We start from the raw sequence: 17,171 nt of genomic DNA on the forward strand, positions 1-17,171 counted from the left end.
GTAACGGGCGGGGGCGCGGCCAGCCAGGCTGGGAGGGCGGGGCGGGGGCGGGGCGGGGGCGGGGGCGCGGCCAGCCAGGCTGGGAGGGCGGGGCGGGGCGGGGGCGGGGCCAGCCAGGCTGGGAGGGCGGGGCGGGGGCGCGGCCAGCCAGGCTGGGAGGGCGGGGCGGGGCGGGGCGGGGCGGGGCGGGGGCGGGTGCGCGGCCAGCCAGGCTGGGAGGGCGGGGCGGGGCGGGGCGGGGGCGCGGCCAGCCAGGCTGGGAAGGCAGGGCGGGGCGGGGCGGGGCGGGGCGGGGCGGGGCGGGGCGGGGGCGCGGCCTGCCAGGCTGGGAGGGCAGGGCAGGGCAGGGCGGGGCGGGGCGGGGCGGGGCGGGGCGGGGCGGGGCGGGGGCGCGCGAGCGGGGCACAGCTGACGCGCGCCCGTGGAAGGCCAGAGGCCAGGCTGGGCCGAAGGGTGGGGCGGGCCGGGACCAGGGCGGCGTCCCCGAGAGGAGGGCCGCGAAGCCGGTTCGGATCCGCGGCCGGCGCTGGGAGGCAGGGCGGAGGGGCTGCGGGCGGAGTCCGCGGAGGGGCGGGGCGGGGCCTCAGGCAGCAAGGGACGAGGCTGGGGCGGTGCGGGGTTCAGTGGGGGCGCAGGGGGAGGAGTGCGGGCGGGGGGGCGGGGGGGGCGCGCACCGGGTCCGTCCTGGCTGTGGCCTCGGGCACGACACCCAGGCTGCCTGCGCCTCAGCGTCTCCACACCCGAGAGGGTGAAGGCAGTCGGCCGCTGCGACTAACCCATTACCAGGCGGCAGACACGCGGGGTGCGGCCAGCGAGCGTCGCGCCCCGCGGACGGAGGACGAGCGCAGCCCGCGGGAGCCGGATTGGCGGAAGCGCCCCCGCCCCCGCCCCCGCCCGGCAGGAGCCGCGGACGCGCCTGCGCGGCGCAGACCCTTCCCAGCCCGGCAGGCCTCGCGCGGCGCCCCGCGCCTTACGCGCACGCGCAGCTCGGGCCCCGACTCCCGCCGCGCTCCGCACCCGGCCTTGGCGTCGCCCCGTCGCGGCGTCGCGCACGGCTGGGCGGGGCGGACCGCGCTTCCTCCGAGGCGGCGGCGGGACGCCGCGGCTGGGCCCGAGATGGACCTCCCGAAGCTGCTCGCCGCGCCGGCCGCGCGCGGGGCCCAACATGGCGGCGGCGGCGGCCCCGGTAGACTCCGCCGCGGCCCGGGGCCCCCGCCCGGCGCGGGCCCCGCGCGCCGCCGCCTGCTCCTGCTGCGGGGCCCGGAAGATGGCGGGCCGGGGCCGCTGCGCGGGGAGGCGGGGGCGGCGGCGGCGGGCCCCGGGCCGAGCCCCCCGCCCCTCGAGGACGGCGGCGACTCCTTCGTGGTGCTGCTGGAGGTGGCGCGCGGGGCGGCGGCCGAGGCCCCCGGGGGGCGGGCGGGCGGGCCCGGCGCTGGCGCGAGTCCCCCCGGCCGCCCTCAGCAGGGCCCCAGCGGCGCGGGCGCGGGCGCGGCCGCCGCCCCCGGCTCCGGCGCGGGCCTCGCGGGCACCGTCACCATCAACAGCCAGGACCTGCTGGTGCGCTTGGATCACGGCGTGTTCACGCTGGCCGCCGCGCCGCCGCAGCCCGGCCCGCCGCCCCGGGGCCCGTCCGCGCCGCCGGGAGAGGAGGCCGCGAGCCCGGCCGAGGGCCGCCGCGGCCCCCAGGGACCCGGCCCCGGCGCCCCGGGGTACCGCTGCCCCGAGCCGCAGTGCGCGCTCTCCTTCGCCAAGAAGCACCAGCTCAAGGTGCACCTGCTGACGCACGGCAGCAGCCAGGGCCGGCGGCCCTTCAAGTGCCCCCTGGACGGCTGCGGCTGGGCCTTCACTACCTCCTACAAGCTCAAGCGGCACCTGCAGTCGCACGACAAGCTGCGGCCCTTCGGCTGCCCGGTGGGCGGCTGCGGCAAGAAGTTCACCACCGTGTACAACCTCAAGGCGCACATGAAAGGGCACGAGCAGGAGAACTTGTTCAAGTGCGAGGTGTGCTCCGAGCGCTTTCCCACGCACGCCAAACTCAGCTCCCATCAGCGCAGCCACTTCGAACCTGAGAGGCCCTACAAGTGTGACTTTCCCGGTAACTGCGCGCCGCGGGCTTCGGGGGGCTCCCGGGGCCCCAAGCTGCAGACTCGGTCGCGCAGGGCGGGTGCGGCGTCCGCCCGCCCCCGGCTGCTCGGTGGGGCAGGATTTACATTCCGTGGGCCAGAGTGAGGGGCGGGAGCGGAGCCCTGTGGTGTCTGTGTCCCAGTTCTCTCCAGGTGATTTCGGTTTGACACTTCCACCCCGCATTACCATGGGGACTCAGGAGCCAGGGAGCGCCAGTAATTACAGCCTGCCTTCCCCTCGGTGGGGGCAGCAGGCCCCTCCTAAGGTGCTTCAGGTTAATGAGGGCGATGAAGCATCTTCCTAGAGGTTTGCCTTAGGAGTCAGGTGTCTGTGTTCTGGGATCTTTCAAGAGTGGAGTTCAGTTAGCAGGTATTTACGTGGCACACGCTCCAGTGTGGGAGGGACACAGATGACTCTGGCCAGATGCAACACCCTAAGGCCCTAAGGGAATAGTCACAGGTGTGTGGTGCAGTGCAGTTTTCTGGCACTTTATGCTTTTATTTCCTTTGGACTTCACGGTCTTGGGAAGTTTTAAAAATTAGCCTCGTTTTATAAATGAGCGGTGTGAGGCCCCGCAATGTGGATAAAATCCAGTGGAGGGTGCCTTCCTCTCTGTCCTTGTCTATACCTGCAGGCTCGGAAAGCGTGAACTCCACCAAGATAGGTTCAGCTGGTCTAAGAGGGAGTGTGTGCCTCCCCAGGAGGAAAAGAAGATTCCTGCCTGGGAAGGAGTTGTCTTGTGGCCTCTGGCTGGGGTGGAAGGCAGTGCTGGTGGGTGACACTGCAAAGCCAAGGCAGGGAATGTGGGCCACCATAGTGGTGTGAGGTGGGGATTAAAGTTGGAAGGGTGTGCTTCATTAAAACAAAACCTCACCTATGTGTCTAGCATGCACCCTGCGTGTGTATTGATGTATTAAATATGTGCAGTGCTCTTACAGTAACGCGTATGTTATAAAATACGCTTAAATATAAGGATATAAGGATTTTGAAAAGAAATGAAAAACACGTATCAGTGGGTCCTAATATTTTTTTCTTACATACTTTTGGATGGTATTGTTCATCCCTCTTCATGGAGAATATTGATTTGGAGCACTGTTTCGGAGCCTTTCTCATTTATACGCTGAATGTCAATGGCTTATACTGCGCTCCCTAATAAAATGCACAAAGAGCATCATTCCAAGTATAATGCTAGGAAGATTAGGGATCTAGCTTGCTTTAGGGTGAGAAGTCCCCCTGAGAGTTTTGGGTTGGATGATCAATGGTGTTCAACATGGGTGGGTTCAGGGGAGGGACCAGTGAAGCCCCATTCAATGTTCTAGACCAGAGTTCACTGAGGCAGTGGGAATGGTGGGGGGGGGTTCCATGTAGGAAGGATTGCAGGGGCAGGATCAAAGTACTTGACTATTGATTGCAGGGAGGGCGGTTCTTGCTAAGGCAGAGAAATTTACTTCTTGGGAGAACGTGAGTACACCAAAGCCCAAATAGAGTAGGGAGGGAGGGCAGATTTATGCTGAGGAAGAGGAGGATTTTAGGGCATTTAGGAAGTTAAGCATTTCCCAGTGAAATGTTGGCAGGGAAAGTAGGGTTCCTGGGACTAGCGCTTTGAGGCAGTGATGTGCAGCATATATCTGCTTGGCACAGTGGTAGCATGTTAAAGGCTCTGGAAAGAGCTGCCGCAAAGCTACCTGGTCAGCATCTTGCAACCTGGTATTTTCTATTCTATTTAAGCACTGAACCTTTTTGTCAAAGGAGAGCCAATTGATGGGGGAAGTCTGGGGATTGCTGAGGTAGGCTCCTTTCTGGTGGCTCAGCTGGGGTTGAAGATGGGAGTGAAAGAAATGGTCATTATGAATGAAGATGACCCTGGTAGCCTCCTTTGATGTCAGGGAATCCTGGTGAAATAGGCAAAAGGAGAAGCAAGGTGACAGCAGGAGCTGCTGTCGTGTACACAGGATGTCAGGGAGCGCATTTGTAATTGTAGAGGACACAGGCTCACCTGTGGAGGCGGACGAGTCTCAGAACAATGGTTTGTGGCCCTTCCAAGTTTAACCCTCCCAGATAGTTTCCTTGTTCCTTAGTATCTAATTTCTCTCCTTGGCTTTTCTTTGGCCTCACACAGACAGCGTTGACATTTGAGTTCAAAAAATGTGAGAAAGATCCATGCTATGGAAATGGGAGCACGTGGCTGTGATTGGAGGACTTTCCTTTGATCGCTTGCTTCATATCCAAGTCACATCACAACACGCAGGTGGCCTGCGTGTGCTTATTGGCTGCCCTTAGTCACTATTACAAAGCCAGATGTCAGTGGTTGTAACAGTTATTGTAACTTTCTGGAAGTGCTTCTGATTCATTTTCTCTCATCTGCTTCAGTGTGAATAGTGTCCTGGAGCGGTAACTAGTTTAGCTGTGTTATGTGATTTTTTTGTCACACCAGTGAGCAGGGTTTGTTTTCTCTTCGTTTAGGCTGCGAGAAGACATTCATCACAGTGAGTGCTCTGTTTTCCCATAACCGAGCCCACTTTAGGGAACAAGAACTCTTTTCTTGTTCTTTTCCTGGGTGCAGCAAACAATATGACAAAGCCTGTCGCCTGAAAATTCACCTGAGAAGTCATACAGGTAATGAGCTAGAGAATACATTATTTGCACCTAAGATTTGTCTTTGTGGTAGCTTGCATTTATGCTTATGTGGTGTAATTTTTTCTTTTCTAAGGTGAAAGACCTTTTATTTGTGACTCTGACAGTTGTGGCTGGACCTTCACCAGCATGTCTAAACTCCTACGGCACAAAAGGTAATCTTTATGTTTTGGTTGAATTACCAGTAAAGACAACGAATGAGTTGTTAGTAGTAGAAGTCTATGGATTAAATATCTGTCTTTTTTTTTTTTTTTTAAGTTATAAGAAATGGAGCCCATTGTAGATAGTTTAGAAAGTTCAGAAAGCTATGAAAAGAAAACCGCTCAGAATCTGATCACCTAAATGTCAGTTTTTCTACATATGCTGCTTTTTAAATGTAGTTTATGTGCTTTCTATCTCATTCGATGTGTAAAACAAGTTAACATTGTGGAAGAAACTTTTCTGATGTCATTACAAACTTTCCGTGCTGGTAACGATGCTCTTGGGGGGCTTTCCCTGCTTGCAGGTGATGTTCAGCACTTTACAGATGTGTCTCCTTTAACCTTCACAAAAACTCTACCTTCGATGTTCTTATTCTCCCTGGTTTGCTTTGGGACAGAGATTGGGTTGTCTGTCTGTGCTTGCACAGCTGCGGCAGATTTGAGGGGTTTCAGTACAGCAACATTACTTAGGAAAGGACAATGTTTATGCATGGACTTGAGGGGGTCCTTTTAACATTGCAGTTGTTTTCTGTGCATCCTTCTCTTTGCCCTCTGTAGCTTGGAAACCACGTTTGTTATCAGGATTTCTAAACATTAGAAGTAGCTTCAGCAATACATTTGGGACCCAGCTGCTCCTAGATGGAGCAGCGCTAATTGTTGTGTTTGACTTTCCCATCAGCCTTGTCATTAAAGTCAAATTTCTGATTACAGGGTTAGCTAAATTGCAAACCTTCCCACATGGGCTGTATAGAATTAAGATTTTCTCTGAAATGTAATGGATCATTTTCTTTAAATGCTAAGAATTTGTAATTTGCAGAATTTTAAACAAAGAATCACCTCTGAGGTCTGGTGTTTCCACGTTGTGTTGTAATCACCGTTCCCTGTTTTTCTTTTCTGGCAGGAAACATGATGATGACCGGAGGTTTACCTGCCCCGTTGAAGGCTGTGGGAAGTCTTTCACCAGAGCAGAGCACCTGAAAGGCCATAGCATCACCCACCTGGGTACAAAGCCATTTGAGTGTCCCGTGGAAGGTACATTTTAATATATTATTTTGAGCTATAAACTAGTACATGTCCTTGTTTTTGTAAGTTTAAGTTGATTAAAGGTAAGTTTTAGACAAGGTGAGTATAAGTTGCAGCATTTGATTTAAGTGGCCAGTTTTTTTTTTTTTTTTTTTTTAATTTTTTTTTAATTTTTTATTTATTTATGATAGTCACAGAGAGACAGAGAGAGAGAGAGGGGCAGAGACACAGGCGGAGGGAGAAGCAGGCTCCATGCACCGGGAGCCTGATGTGGGATTCGATCCCGGGTCTCCAGGATCGCGCCCTGGGCCAAAGGCAGGCGCCAAACCGCTGCGCCACCCAGGGATCCCAAGTGGCCAGTTTTTATTTAATTACTCTCTCTTGGGAACAGTGTGTTGAAAAGAACAGACTTTAGAATCCAGTCTGGTTTGACTCTTGGTTCTGAGGTGCTCTCACTAGATCTGTGGCTCTAGTTATTACCGGTTTAACTTGGTGGTTGTGAGGATTAGGTGAAATAACATGTGAAAAATGGCTGTTTTGGCATCTGGCACCTATCACAGATTCAGTAAGTGGTAGCTATGTGATTGGACAGCAGTCAAGTTAGTCTAGCTTTTAAGAAAAGCATTAGGATTTTAATGCTTTTTAAGAAAAGCATTGCCTCTGCTCTTTTTTTTTTCCTCTGAAACATGGAAGGCACGATTCATTGGCCAGAAGTCAGCTCTGTGGCTTGGCTTCTCTGTGCTGGCCCTAGTGTAAGTGCTGCAGATGTGCTAGAGGGGCAGAGCAGGTCAGTGTATGGTTGTGAATCTGATTCCTGGCTCCTCCTGCCCTAAGTTGATGATACCAGGCTAGCTTCTATTTTCCTTATCTGGAAAAGACCAATTTGAAGCTAAGACCAGTTCCTAGAATAACGTGAAGATAATACAGGTAGTTTAATAAAGACACAGTTCCCCCTGTATCGGAGCTCCAGTTGGGGCACACCAGGTAGGCCAGTAGTTATAGGGTGCTGTGGGACCACAAAGGTTCCTAGGGTGGGGGCATGGGAATGGTCTCCCAGTCAGCTGCAAAAGGAGGCAGAGCTAGCTAGGGGTAGAGGAGGCAGGAGAGGCCAGTGTAGGGTGTCTCCCAGAGTGATGAGAGCAGCAGGCTGGGTGCTCGGGGCAGGGGTGTGATGGGACCGTGTTTGAGCTCAGGCTGCATCTGGTTTCCTGAGGAGATGGCCGGTGCCCGCCATGGAGCTTGGCAGTGGGAAGGTAGAGCAGGCACAGGTGGGAGAGATGGGAGTTAGGCAGTGTACCAGCAGTACCTGGTAATGGATTTGGGAGGAGGGCTTGAGGGTGAGGCAGTAGTTGGGGCCAGCATCTCACTGGAGGTGGACACACAGGGCCCATGGTTGGAGGAGCACAATGTGCTGCATGCATTTTAGGTGCCCACAGGCTTTCCAGCTTCACATACTCAGGAGGCAGGGATACACTGCTTGCTGAACTTGGTGAGGAGGTGGGCTGGGAGTGCGGCAGGCAGCATGTAGTGATGATTTAAGCCACAGAAGTAGATGCAGTGCTCAAGGATCGCTGTAGGCTGAAGAGAGGCAGTGTGGTGTGGTGATTGAGGACCTGAGGCTTCCCGGACTCCAATACCAGGCCTGCTACTTAGGGTGTTCTGTGACCTCTGACAAGCAGCTCCAGCGCTCTCTGCCTCTTTTCCTCATCTTTGAAGTGATCATAAAACCACACAGGGTGTCGTGAGAGGGCCCTGCTAGGTCACAGGTTTAATCAAGGCATATAGAAAACAGCAAATGTCACCTATTGTGATTGTTATCACTGCTATTTAATAAAAAAGGCGTAGGACAAAAACTCTGGGGACCGCCACAAATTCAGGTGGAAAAGAAGAAGGGGAACCATGGGAGGGGCTTAAGAACCAATGGGAAGAGTGGTAGCATTAGCAGCACTGAAGCCAAGAGAGGAGGATGTTTGGGAAAGGGGAGGAGTCAGTCCTGAGTGCTGAGGTGCGACAACTCGGTGAAGACCCTGGGCTCCTCTGGCAGAGTCCGTGGGGTCTTGCAGGGTGAGGGTTGAGGTTCAAGGTTCAGTGGAGAAGCTTACACAGAACCCTGCTCCAGTGCCCTGAGCGGTGGAGTAGGGTAAAGCAGGAGGTAGTCTGTGACGGAGGGAAAGAGGAAGGGTGCTAGATGGCTACAGAAGAAGGGGTGGCTTCTGCCTTTCAGTAGCTGTGTCCTGGAGAGCTTTGAGCAGGTGGAGGCAGGTGCAGAGGGGGTGACCAGTGGTGCTTGATTGAAGAGTGCTCTCCTCCTGGGGGAGGAGGTGAGGGCCGGAGTCCTGGGAAAGGATCCTAGAACCTTTTCTTGGATCGGCTGAGAGTTCTTGAACCTGGATGACTAGACCATTCTTTCTGTTTTTGAAATGTTTGAAATGTTTCATAATAGAAGTTTAAAAACAATAAAAAGTCAGAAAACCACCACCACCCATCTTTCATAGTAACATAGGAGACAGGGTAGGGTTACACAGCAGGGAGTGTGTATGAGGGAGGGCGGGATGGCTGACTGAGGATGGCGCAAGCGTGCGTGGGGGCGGTGGCAGCGGCCTCTCTAGTACGTGTGGCGCTGCGTATAGAGTCAAGGTTGGGAGGTGTGAGTTGAGGAGATTCCCATGGCATTTGTCATTGAGGGCCACTTCTGCCCCTCCTTGGGGTGGGGATAACTTGGTATAAGTGTGGAGTACTGGGTATTAATAGCTTTGATTTATTAAGAATAGATAAAAATCTTGGTAGATAATGTTGCAGTTAGGAAAAGACAGCCATTAACACACAGGGAGAAATGGTCACATTCCTGGCCACCAAAGGATATACAAGTGAAAATGAAGTATATTTTGTTTCCTATTGAGTTAGCAAATATTTTTAAAAATGGAAACCACAGGCACACCTCCTTGTTGTGGTTGATCCCTGTCCTTGGCAAAGTAGATTGGTAGCAAGTGTTTTTGGTGCCTCTGCTCTATGACGTGCCTCCCTAAGCCTGTGTTGAGGAGTCCCAGCTGGACAAGGGGGGGCGAGGGACACTGTGTGTACAGAGTATTCCTGGGGACTGTGTGGAGCAAAGTACACATTGCCAGCAGTGTACCTCAGGGTGAGACTGGAGGCGTCTGCTCTCTTGTGTGTTTTCCAAATGTTCTCATGAGCCTGACCTGGAAACAAGCTGGAGGTTGCCTTTGAAAATGAAGTAAGTTCAAAACTCCTTTCAGAGGCAGCCAAAATCTTTAGTCATCTGGCTGTATTCTATCTTCATAGCCTCTTTTCCTAAAATAGGCCTCTCCCAGGCCCTAGACTCCAGCAGCTCCACCTCGCCATCCCAGGAAGGTGCTACAAGTGCTGTGATGCTTGTTCCATTTTCTTGGACACTGTGCGAGCACTCTGTAGGTTGGCATTGTTTACATGTAGTCTTTATAGCCCTTGTGAGGCAAGTGCCATTCCTGCTTTACAGAAAACAAAAAGATCCAGGAAGAATAAATAAGGCCACATGGCCAGTAGGGGCCGAGCTAGAGTTGGGCTCCAGAATCCAAGCTCTACCCACCCTACTTTGTGGCCTCCACACCTCAGCAGCTCCCTTGGCCCACACACCCTCCTGCTCTGCTGTGTGTCCCCTTATCATTTGTCAAGTTCTAGTCACCTCAAATGCTGCCTACCTCTTCAAACCTTTTTTTCTCTCAAGAGGTATGCTGTTTCTTCTGCTGCTAGAACACTTTATGCATGAGCACTGGTTTTATTTTGCCCTTTGTTAGGACAGTTGGGTGTTTATATGTCCATACCACGCCACAGGCTTGTAGCTACCAAGAACTGTGCTTCCCAACTCTGTGTGTACTCGTACAGAGCTCCAGCAGTGGGAGGTAAGGGGAAGGTGTTGTTTTTAATTTGTCTTGTTTTCCTTCTGACACACGCGCCGGTCTGTGGTCTTCCTGACTGGCTAAGCTGTTGAGTAGTCAGCAAGGCAGTTCCCCCTCGAGGCTCCACTTGTGCTCCTGATTTAGGGTCATTTGCTTCATCCCTTTGGGCATCAGTTTTTCAGTGGTAAAATAAGAGGAAGTGGCTTTGGTGATCTGTTGTAAGATGGTTTCCAACTCTAAATAGGGTTCCAGTTTTTACAGTAGTAGCTAAATACAGATGACTGATACAAATTTTTAGCAGTTGAACGTTTAAGTGGTTGTTTGACATGTAATTTGACTGACTTTCCCCGGCAGCCTACGTCATGGGTGAAGAAACAGGTCTAGAGTTGGCTTGTCAAGGTTATGTGTCTTCTACACAACTGATGGAGAAAATTTTCCTTTTAAATACAGTTTGCTTTCAAATTTAATTCCTTGTGTCAGGGAGGAAGAATTTTCTTCTGCTATTCAAAGTTGTTCTAGGTGGACTAAATTAAACCAATGTGAGCCGATTAACAGAAAATAAAATTTAATTTCATGTGTGTGGAAAACCCACACAGACATGAGATTCCAAAGACAGGCAAAATGAAGTATATATGTCATCCTGAGCTAAAGAGAAGGGTGGGTAGGGATCTGGGACTTTAAAAGGGAAGGTAAGCATTTCACAGGAAAATGAAAACTAGTAAATTTTTGGTGAACAAGTGCTTGCTGGGCCCACAGAAACAGTGGGACGCAGAGAAGCCTTTATCAAATGGGCCTTGCTGGGTCCTCCCTGTCCACCTAGTTGGTGTCATAATGTAGTTCTCTGTGGTGGTAGCTGGAGCAAGTTCTCCATCTAAATGCTTTTAGGCAGTAGGCAGAGAGATGTCAAAATGTATTTCTGAGTCTTTTGGGCCTTGATTGTTCCTAGCTGGCATAATCTGCATGCCAGGGAGGCCCAGCTTGGGGCAGCCTGCCTTGTCCCTTATGTTTGTGATGCTGCCCCAAGGGGTATTGTGTGTCTTTCCCTGGCCAGTGGCCAGAGCTTGGACATACCATTGTCTTAGGACTGTGTTGGGAGGAAATGTCAGCACCAGTTCCTTAGGAATCTTCACTTTTACCACTCATCGTTCTTTTCGTTCCAGGGTGCTGTGCCAGGTTCTCTGCCCGTAGCAGCCTCTACATTCACTCTAAGAAACACCTGCAGGACGTGGGTGCTCCAAAAAGCCGTTGCCCAGTCTCCAGCTGTAACAGACTCTTCACCTCCAAGCACAGCATGAAGGCACACGTTGTCCGACAGCATAGCCAGCGCCCAGGTCTGCTCGGTTTACTTCCCTCTTTGGGCTCTGCAAAGATGTGTATGCTTGACATATGTCAGTGGAGCCAAAGCTTGTCCTTCCGTCCTTCGCCCCTTCCAGAAGTTGCGTGGTTAGAGTTAAAGTAATTGAGCACGGTGAAATCTGAACTAGTCCATGGACCATGGCTGTGAAGCCTAGTGGCATTGGCATCTTTTGGGGTCTCTCCTGCCACTTGCCTCTGACCCTTAATCCCTCCCTTGTTTCTGAAGTGCTTCCCTTGAGGAGCATTCAGTCTTCTACTTGTGTGTGTATCTATCTATCTATCTATCTATCTATCTATCTATCTATCGGGGAAATATTTATGTATATGTATTTTTATTTTCAGTGTTTTACTTGGTTTGCTTTTCCTAGCACGTCTTCTAAAACTGTTTCCCTCTGTGAGTTTTGAGCCTGAATTCTGAGCATTCCCGTCCCCTGTTTCTCTTCACTCCTTTCTCCCTGTCCTACTATGCTCTCTGAACACTTCCGTCTCCTCTCCACCATGGTGAGGAAAAGTTCTGGAAGGCCAGAGTGGTGTTGCACCTTGTGAGCAGGGGGCCGAGCTTGAGCGCCTGCGGAGGAGAGGGCAGAGAGGGAACCACAGCAGTAGTCGTAGTCAGGGGATTCTGGGCCCCTGAAGGCCTAGTCATCTAGCCACAGGCTGAGTGGGACTGACAGTCTGCCTCTTGTGACTGCACACACAACCCCTTGAGCAGGACTCTGAGGGGTCTGGGCAGCTGTGCGCTGCCTCTGCCCCGGAACTCCAACTATCTTGCCCCCCTGGGGCGTGGTAGGGTTGCTGTTCCTGGCAGGGAAGGTGCTGGCTGGCCTTACAGTTACTTGAGCCTGCTGCCTCCCTGCCACCTGTGTGACAGGCAGCACTAGCCTTAGGGCATAGCCACTTCCTAGCCGTGTGATCCAAGCCAGGGCACAGGCCCTCAAGCCTCAGTCCCCTCGTCTATAAAACAGAAGAGAATTTGCCTAGTTCTCCAAAGGAAATGTCCTTCGTCTGGCTTCTTCCCATCCTGTTTAGATGTGGTCACTTCATTCCTTTGGCTTTAATAGTAATTGCCATTCTGCCTGGGATTTAAAGAAGCTGCCCTTCTAAACTCTAGGTGTTGGGAGGACTCCTGTCAGAGGCTGTCACCTCACTCACAGAATCCTCAAGAGCCTAAGGTTGGCGTTGAGAGGCCCTCAGTGGTCGGGTTGTTGCTGCTGACTCTGAGCTGGCACTATGGCATACCTGGCCTCTTTGCTCCTGGACTTGTGCAGTCAGCGACAGCATGACTTATCCCACATGAGCTTCCTTAGGCTCTGTGTCCACATGAGAACCTCTTAGGGGCTCTGTAGTGCCTCTGTTGCCCAGGCTGAATTCATAATGTGCCATCGACTGACTTGTGTGTCGTTCTTCCTTGCCATGGTCAGGGAAGATAACGAGGTGGTGTCCCGGGGCCAGCCTGGTGAGAAGCGTGTGCTTGGGAACACCTGCTGTTGTGGATGCTGCCAGGGGCTTTGTCAAGCGCTGGACGGGCTGCTGCAGTCCCCCTTCATGGCAGTCCCAGGGCAGGGGCATCTTCACTGCTCTGTCCCTGATGAAGCTGAGCTGGAAAGGAGAGGGACTTGTCTGGGGTCACGTAGACCGAGAAGTGCTGGAGCGAGTCTGGACCATTGTAACCTTGGTCTAGATGATCTGTAAGAATTAACGTTTACTAATTTCTAAACATCGGGGCCTTGTAATAGCAGATGTCTAGTAAATATCTGGATTTCAGTGCTAAATAGGAAATTTTTGAACAAATTAATGTCTCTTTACACTGAGATGATTATTTTTTCGTCCTTATGAAATCCTGAAGATGGGAATTTTTGGAAAGTTTTGAAAAAGTTTTCCATTTTTAATTTTCTAAAGAATGTCTGCCATTGTTTTAAAGCTTTATTGGTACTGAGATACTTAGTAAAGAAGCAATATACATTTATCAGTACTATTTTTAAACTTTGAAGTATGATAAGTTAAGAAGGTATATTTGGGATTTGGTGATTAATTTATTTTGGGAGGGTTTGTATTTCTTTCATAGGTTTACATCAGAACTCTAATAGGCACTCTGAGCTGGTGTCCACAGCTGGCAAGTAGGAGTTTGGGATCAGCTAACAGTTGGGGTAGGAGGAATACAGCCGGAGCACTGAGAGAACCTTTTCCCTCTGGCCAGGCACTGGCATGTTCTAGAAGCTTCAGGTAGAAATTTCTTGGGAAGGGTTAACTTCGGGGCCCTGTTTGGTTCCTTTACCCAAATACTTTGTTCTCCCATATTCTTCTTTGCTTGGTGCTTGAAGAGTCCTAGGATATGGGATGATTGATTGGGTGTACTGGTGTATAAATCCCTGACTTGAATATTCACTGGAAGTTTTTAGATTTTATTTTTAAGTAGTTTCTACACCCAACGTGGGCTTGAACTCACAACCCTGACCAAAATCAAGAGTCACAGGCTCCACCAACTGAGCCAGCCTGGCGCCCCTCAATTAAATTTTGCGAAAGTATGCCAATGCTCATTATTTCTCTAAGGGTAGTCTGACTGTTTAAGTTACTTAATTGAATAACAAATACTTGTAGAGTGAATTGATCAACAACTGAGGCTGAATGAACAAATAAGACTAAAGAGGTATTTACTAGAATTATTTTTTGCTGTAATCATTAAGTACTGCTTGGAGACCAGTTGCCAGTGCCTGGTGCTGAAGGGACAGTATGGATCAGATAGACTCCCTATCCTCAGGATGATTGTGGCCTAGGGGGAGGAAGGAGTGTCAGAGGTTGGAAATACAGTGGTAGGGGGTGAAGGGGAGCCCCTCAGAAGAAGTTCCATGGAGAGGACATAGCTCCAGAGTGCCTGGGGGGCTGATGTCTTAGTTCTCTGTAATCCCTAGGGTTGGGACCTTGAGCTAGGGCCTTGATCCCAGAGCACACCAGACGGGATAGTTTTTTTTTCCGCCCCCAGATGACTCAAATTTGTTTTGGAATGATAGTTGTGGAGTGAAGCACAGATTTTTGATGAGATGTGAGCTGATCAAGCTGATTCCAAAAATATCCCAGAGTCAGAGTTTAGCTTGTGTCTGGCTTCTGAAGATTTGTGTTCTGTGGCAGGTTTTACAGGCTTCCGAGGGCAGTTCTTGTCATGTAGCAGAAAGAGCATAGGCTTTGGAGCCAGAAAGACATGGATTCAAGTCTTGCCTCTTCCTGTTACAGTTGATTTGACTTTAGGAAATGTTATTTAGACACTCAGGTCATTTCCTGTCTGGAGAAATCCCTGTCAGCTCAGGGATTTGAGACAATGTGTATAAAATGCCCGATAGGTTTTAAGGCAGTGCTTTTCTTCAGCATGTGGCCATTTTGGATGCAGCAGGTATGGGAGGGGTAGATGTTACCTTGATGGGTTGCTTGCTAGCATAACATCTCAAGCACAAATGAAACTTCCAGGTCTGCTGAAGGACATAAAACACCTGGTATTCATTTCGCTTTCAGATCTCTTCCCTCAGCTTGGAGTTCCGAGTTCTCTCAAGCACAGCAGCGATCTTGGCAGCCCAGGCCAAAGTGAGCTCAACAACATAGACCTGGCAGCGCTCTTCTCTGATGCACCAGGTGATGGTGGTGTTGCGGCCGGGGCCTCCGACGAGGCGCTGAACTCTGGCATCTTGACTATTGATGTTACGTCTGTGAGCACCTCGCTTGGAGGGAACCTTCCTGCTAACAGTAGTTCCTTGGGGCCCATGGACCCTCTGGTGTTGGTGGCGCACAGTGATATTCCTCCAAGCCTGGATAGCCCTCTCGTTCTGGGGACAGCAGCTACGGTTCTTCAGCAGAGCAGCTTTAGTATGGATGATGTGCAGACTGTAAGTGCAGGGGCATTAGGCTGCCTGGTGGCTCTGCCTGTGAAGAACCTGAGTCCGGACCCACAGGCTTTGACCTCAGGTGGTCATTTAGCAGACAGCACCAGCACACTGACCTCACCAAGCCCTCCGCCTGGAAAGACCAACAGCCCGGAACTGCTGACTCCAATTAAAGTGGAATTGGACTCGCCTCCCGGCCCCGACACTGTCAGGCAGCAAGAACGGAGCCGAGGGACGCCCCGGTCGGTGTTCTGCAGCCCTGCAGGAAAGCACAGTCCTCAGAAAGACACGGGGCTCGGTGCGGGGACCGGCAACTTCTATTTGGTATGAAGTGCTCTATTCAGTCACCACCGCATAACTCGCTTCTCTCACACTCAGTTTTGAGGATGTTCTGGATTAATCGTTCATGTGCAGACATTTCTTAATGGTTTGCGAAAAGACGGAGCCCTGGACTACAAGTCTGGAAATCCAAGTCTGGAATTCTGATCTTGAGTCTGGAACTGACTAGGTTTTACGACCTTGAGGAAATCACTTATCCTGTCTGAGCCTAAAATTCTCATTTATTTCTAAAATGAGGGATTTGGGCTAGATGATTTCTAAGGTCCTTTTGAGTTCTATGATTCTGTGATGATGTTTTTTTTTTTTTTTTTTCCCTTGGAAAAAGAAAGGGGGGTATTTCATTATGTTGAAATGTTCTGCCTTTGTGCTTTTTCCGGAATAACAGGTCCTTAGACTTACTAATGGCCAGAGGAAGAGGAATCATGACATCAGGTTTAATAGAAACTTTAAAACCATGCAAAAAGTTCTTAAAAAATATTAGAATTAAAAAAGGGAGTGGTTGTGATCTTTTTTTCTGGAGGGCTATAAGAGTACTCCAATTTTGAGGCTCTACAGTTAATATACTTTATATTTATGTCAATTAATACATTTAATATAATTTAATTTAAAATAATTTAATTAAAGATTCTTTGGGGAGAGTATTTTCTCAGTCTCAGATGGGAATGATCAAATAAGTTTTTTCTTTGTGGCATAGGTTAAATTTGATGGTGATATTTATATTGTTTAAAATGTTAAATCTTACCACAGTTTTTTAAAAAAAGTTGAATCCTTTGAATTAGAATCAGTTGTGAGGGATGTGGTAACCCATCTACCATGAGCCTTTCAGTCTGAGAGAAGCACCTTTTCTGACGGCTCTCCCTTGTTTGTGGCAGAGCTGTCCTCACCAGCCTTTGCTTAGGTGGCCAGAGCAGTAGCTAAGCCACCCAGGAGACTTGGCCAGGATGGGAGATGACCGAGGCTCCGAGGTCAGTGGGGAGGTAGGGCCTGTGTGGAGGGCCTTGGTACCTCGGGAGACCGTGGTTCTTGGTGCCGCTGCATCTCCAGAGCCGTAACAGTGGGTGGAGGCAGGAGGAGCCACCATGACCTTGATCCTGACCCCTTGTTCATTTTCTCGCTAGCTGTGTGACGTTGGGCTGCCTCGATTCTCTGAGCACAGATGGTGTGTGGTGAATGGGTTACAGGTATGCCACAAGCTGTTGAGGGCTATTCTTTTTCTTTTTGTAGTGATGAGGGTTAAACTGCTTTTCTTACCAAACATTCACAAATTTACAGACGTGAAGTTCCATTTGAATACTGTTTGGCGCCCTCAGTAACTGTCCTGAATTCAGTCATGTAGTTATTGTTTTGGTGTATATAAAATTTTTTGAGTCCAGCACCTGCCACCAGAGCGGCCTCTATAGTGGGTATTTGAAGTAGTACCTCCCGTACAAGTGTTGTGTGGCATGTTCTGGAAAATGTTGAGAAGTGCTACAGTTAATTAGCCCTGAACCACCAAGGGAAGGCTGGTTGTTTCAGACAGCAGAGAAGTGTGTAACTCCTTTTATAACAGTTTCTGTGTAAAGTATTTTAATATGTTTAGATTTTGGAGGAATAAACTTTGCTTCTCTGGATAATAAAATTATGTATATTGTTCCAACTCTTACTCTGTTCAGTTGTTACTATAATTGCATGTAGCATTTGATTCTCCTTGAACCTGCTGGAGATCCTCAGAGATTATTGGACTCTACTCTGTT

General features: G+C 50.9%; 1 protein-coding gene across 3 annotated transcripts in view; it reads left to right on the forward strand.

Moving 5' to 3' along the window:
- The first annotated feature begins 461 nt into the window (after positions 1 to 461).
- ZXDC (ZXD family zinc finger C) overlaps positions 462 to 17,171 on the forward strand; it is a 45,792-nt gene continuing 29,082 nt past the window's right edge. The window contains exons 1-7 of one of the 3 annotated variants that reach the window (XM_041762859.1): positions 462 to 2,095; positions 4,588 to 4,740; positions 4,835 to 4,913; positions 5,860 to 5,990; positions 11,035 to 11,205; positions 14,735 to 15,423; positions 16,557 to 16,619. In XM_041762859.1, the coding sequence (XP_041618793.1) occupies positions 1,117 to 2,095; positions 4,588 to 4,740; positions 4,835 to 4,913; positions 5,860 to 5,990; positions 11,035 to 11,205; positions 14,735 to 15,423; positions 16,557 to 16,619 (2,265 nt within the window). In that variant the 5' untranslated portion in view covers positions 462 to 1,116. Of the gene's footprint in view, positions 2,096 to 4,587; positions 4,741 to 4,834; positions 4,914 to 5,859; positions 5,991 to 11,034; positions 11,206 to 14,734; positions 16,620 to 17,171 lie in introns of all 3 variants that reach the window. The other 2 variants (XR_005988983.1, XM_041762860.1) reach the window with 2 other exon arrangements.

This window comes from Vulpes lagopus, chromosome 7, assembly GCF_018345385.1.
Source record: "Vulpes lagopus strain Blue_001 chromosome 7, ASM1834538v1, whole genome shotgun sequence".
Lineage (NCBI taxonomy): Eukaryota > Metazoa > Chordata > Mammalia > Carnivora > Canidae > Vulpes > Vulpes lagopus.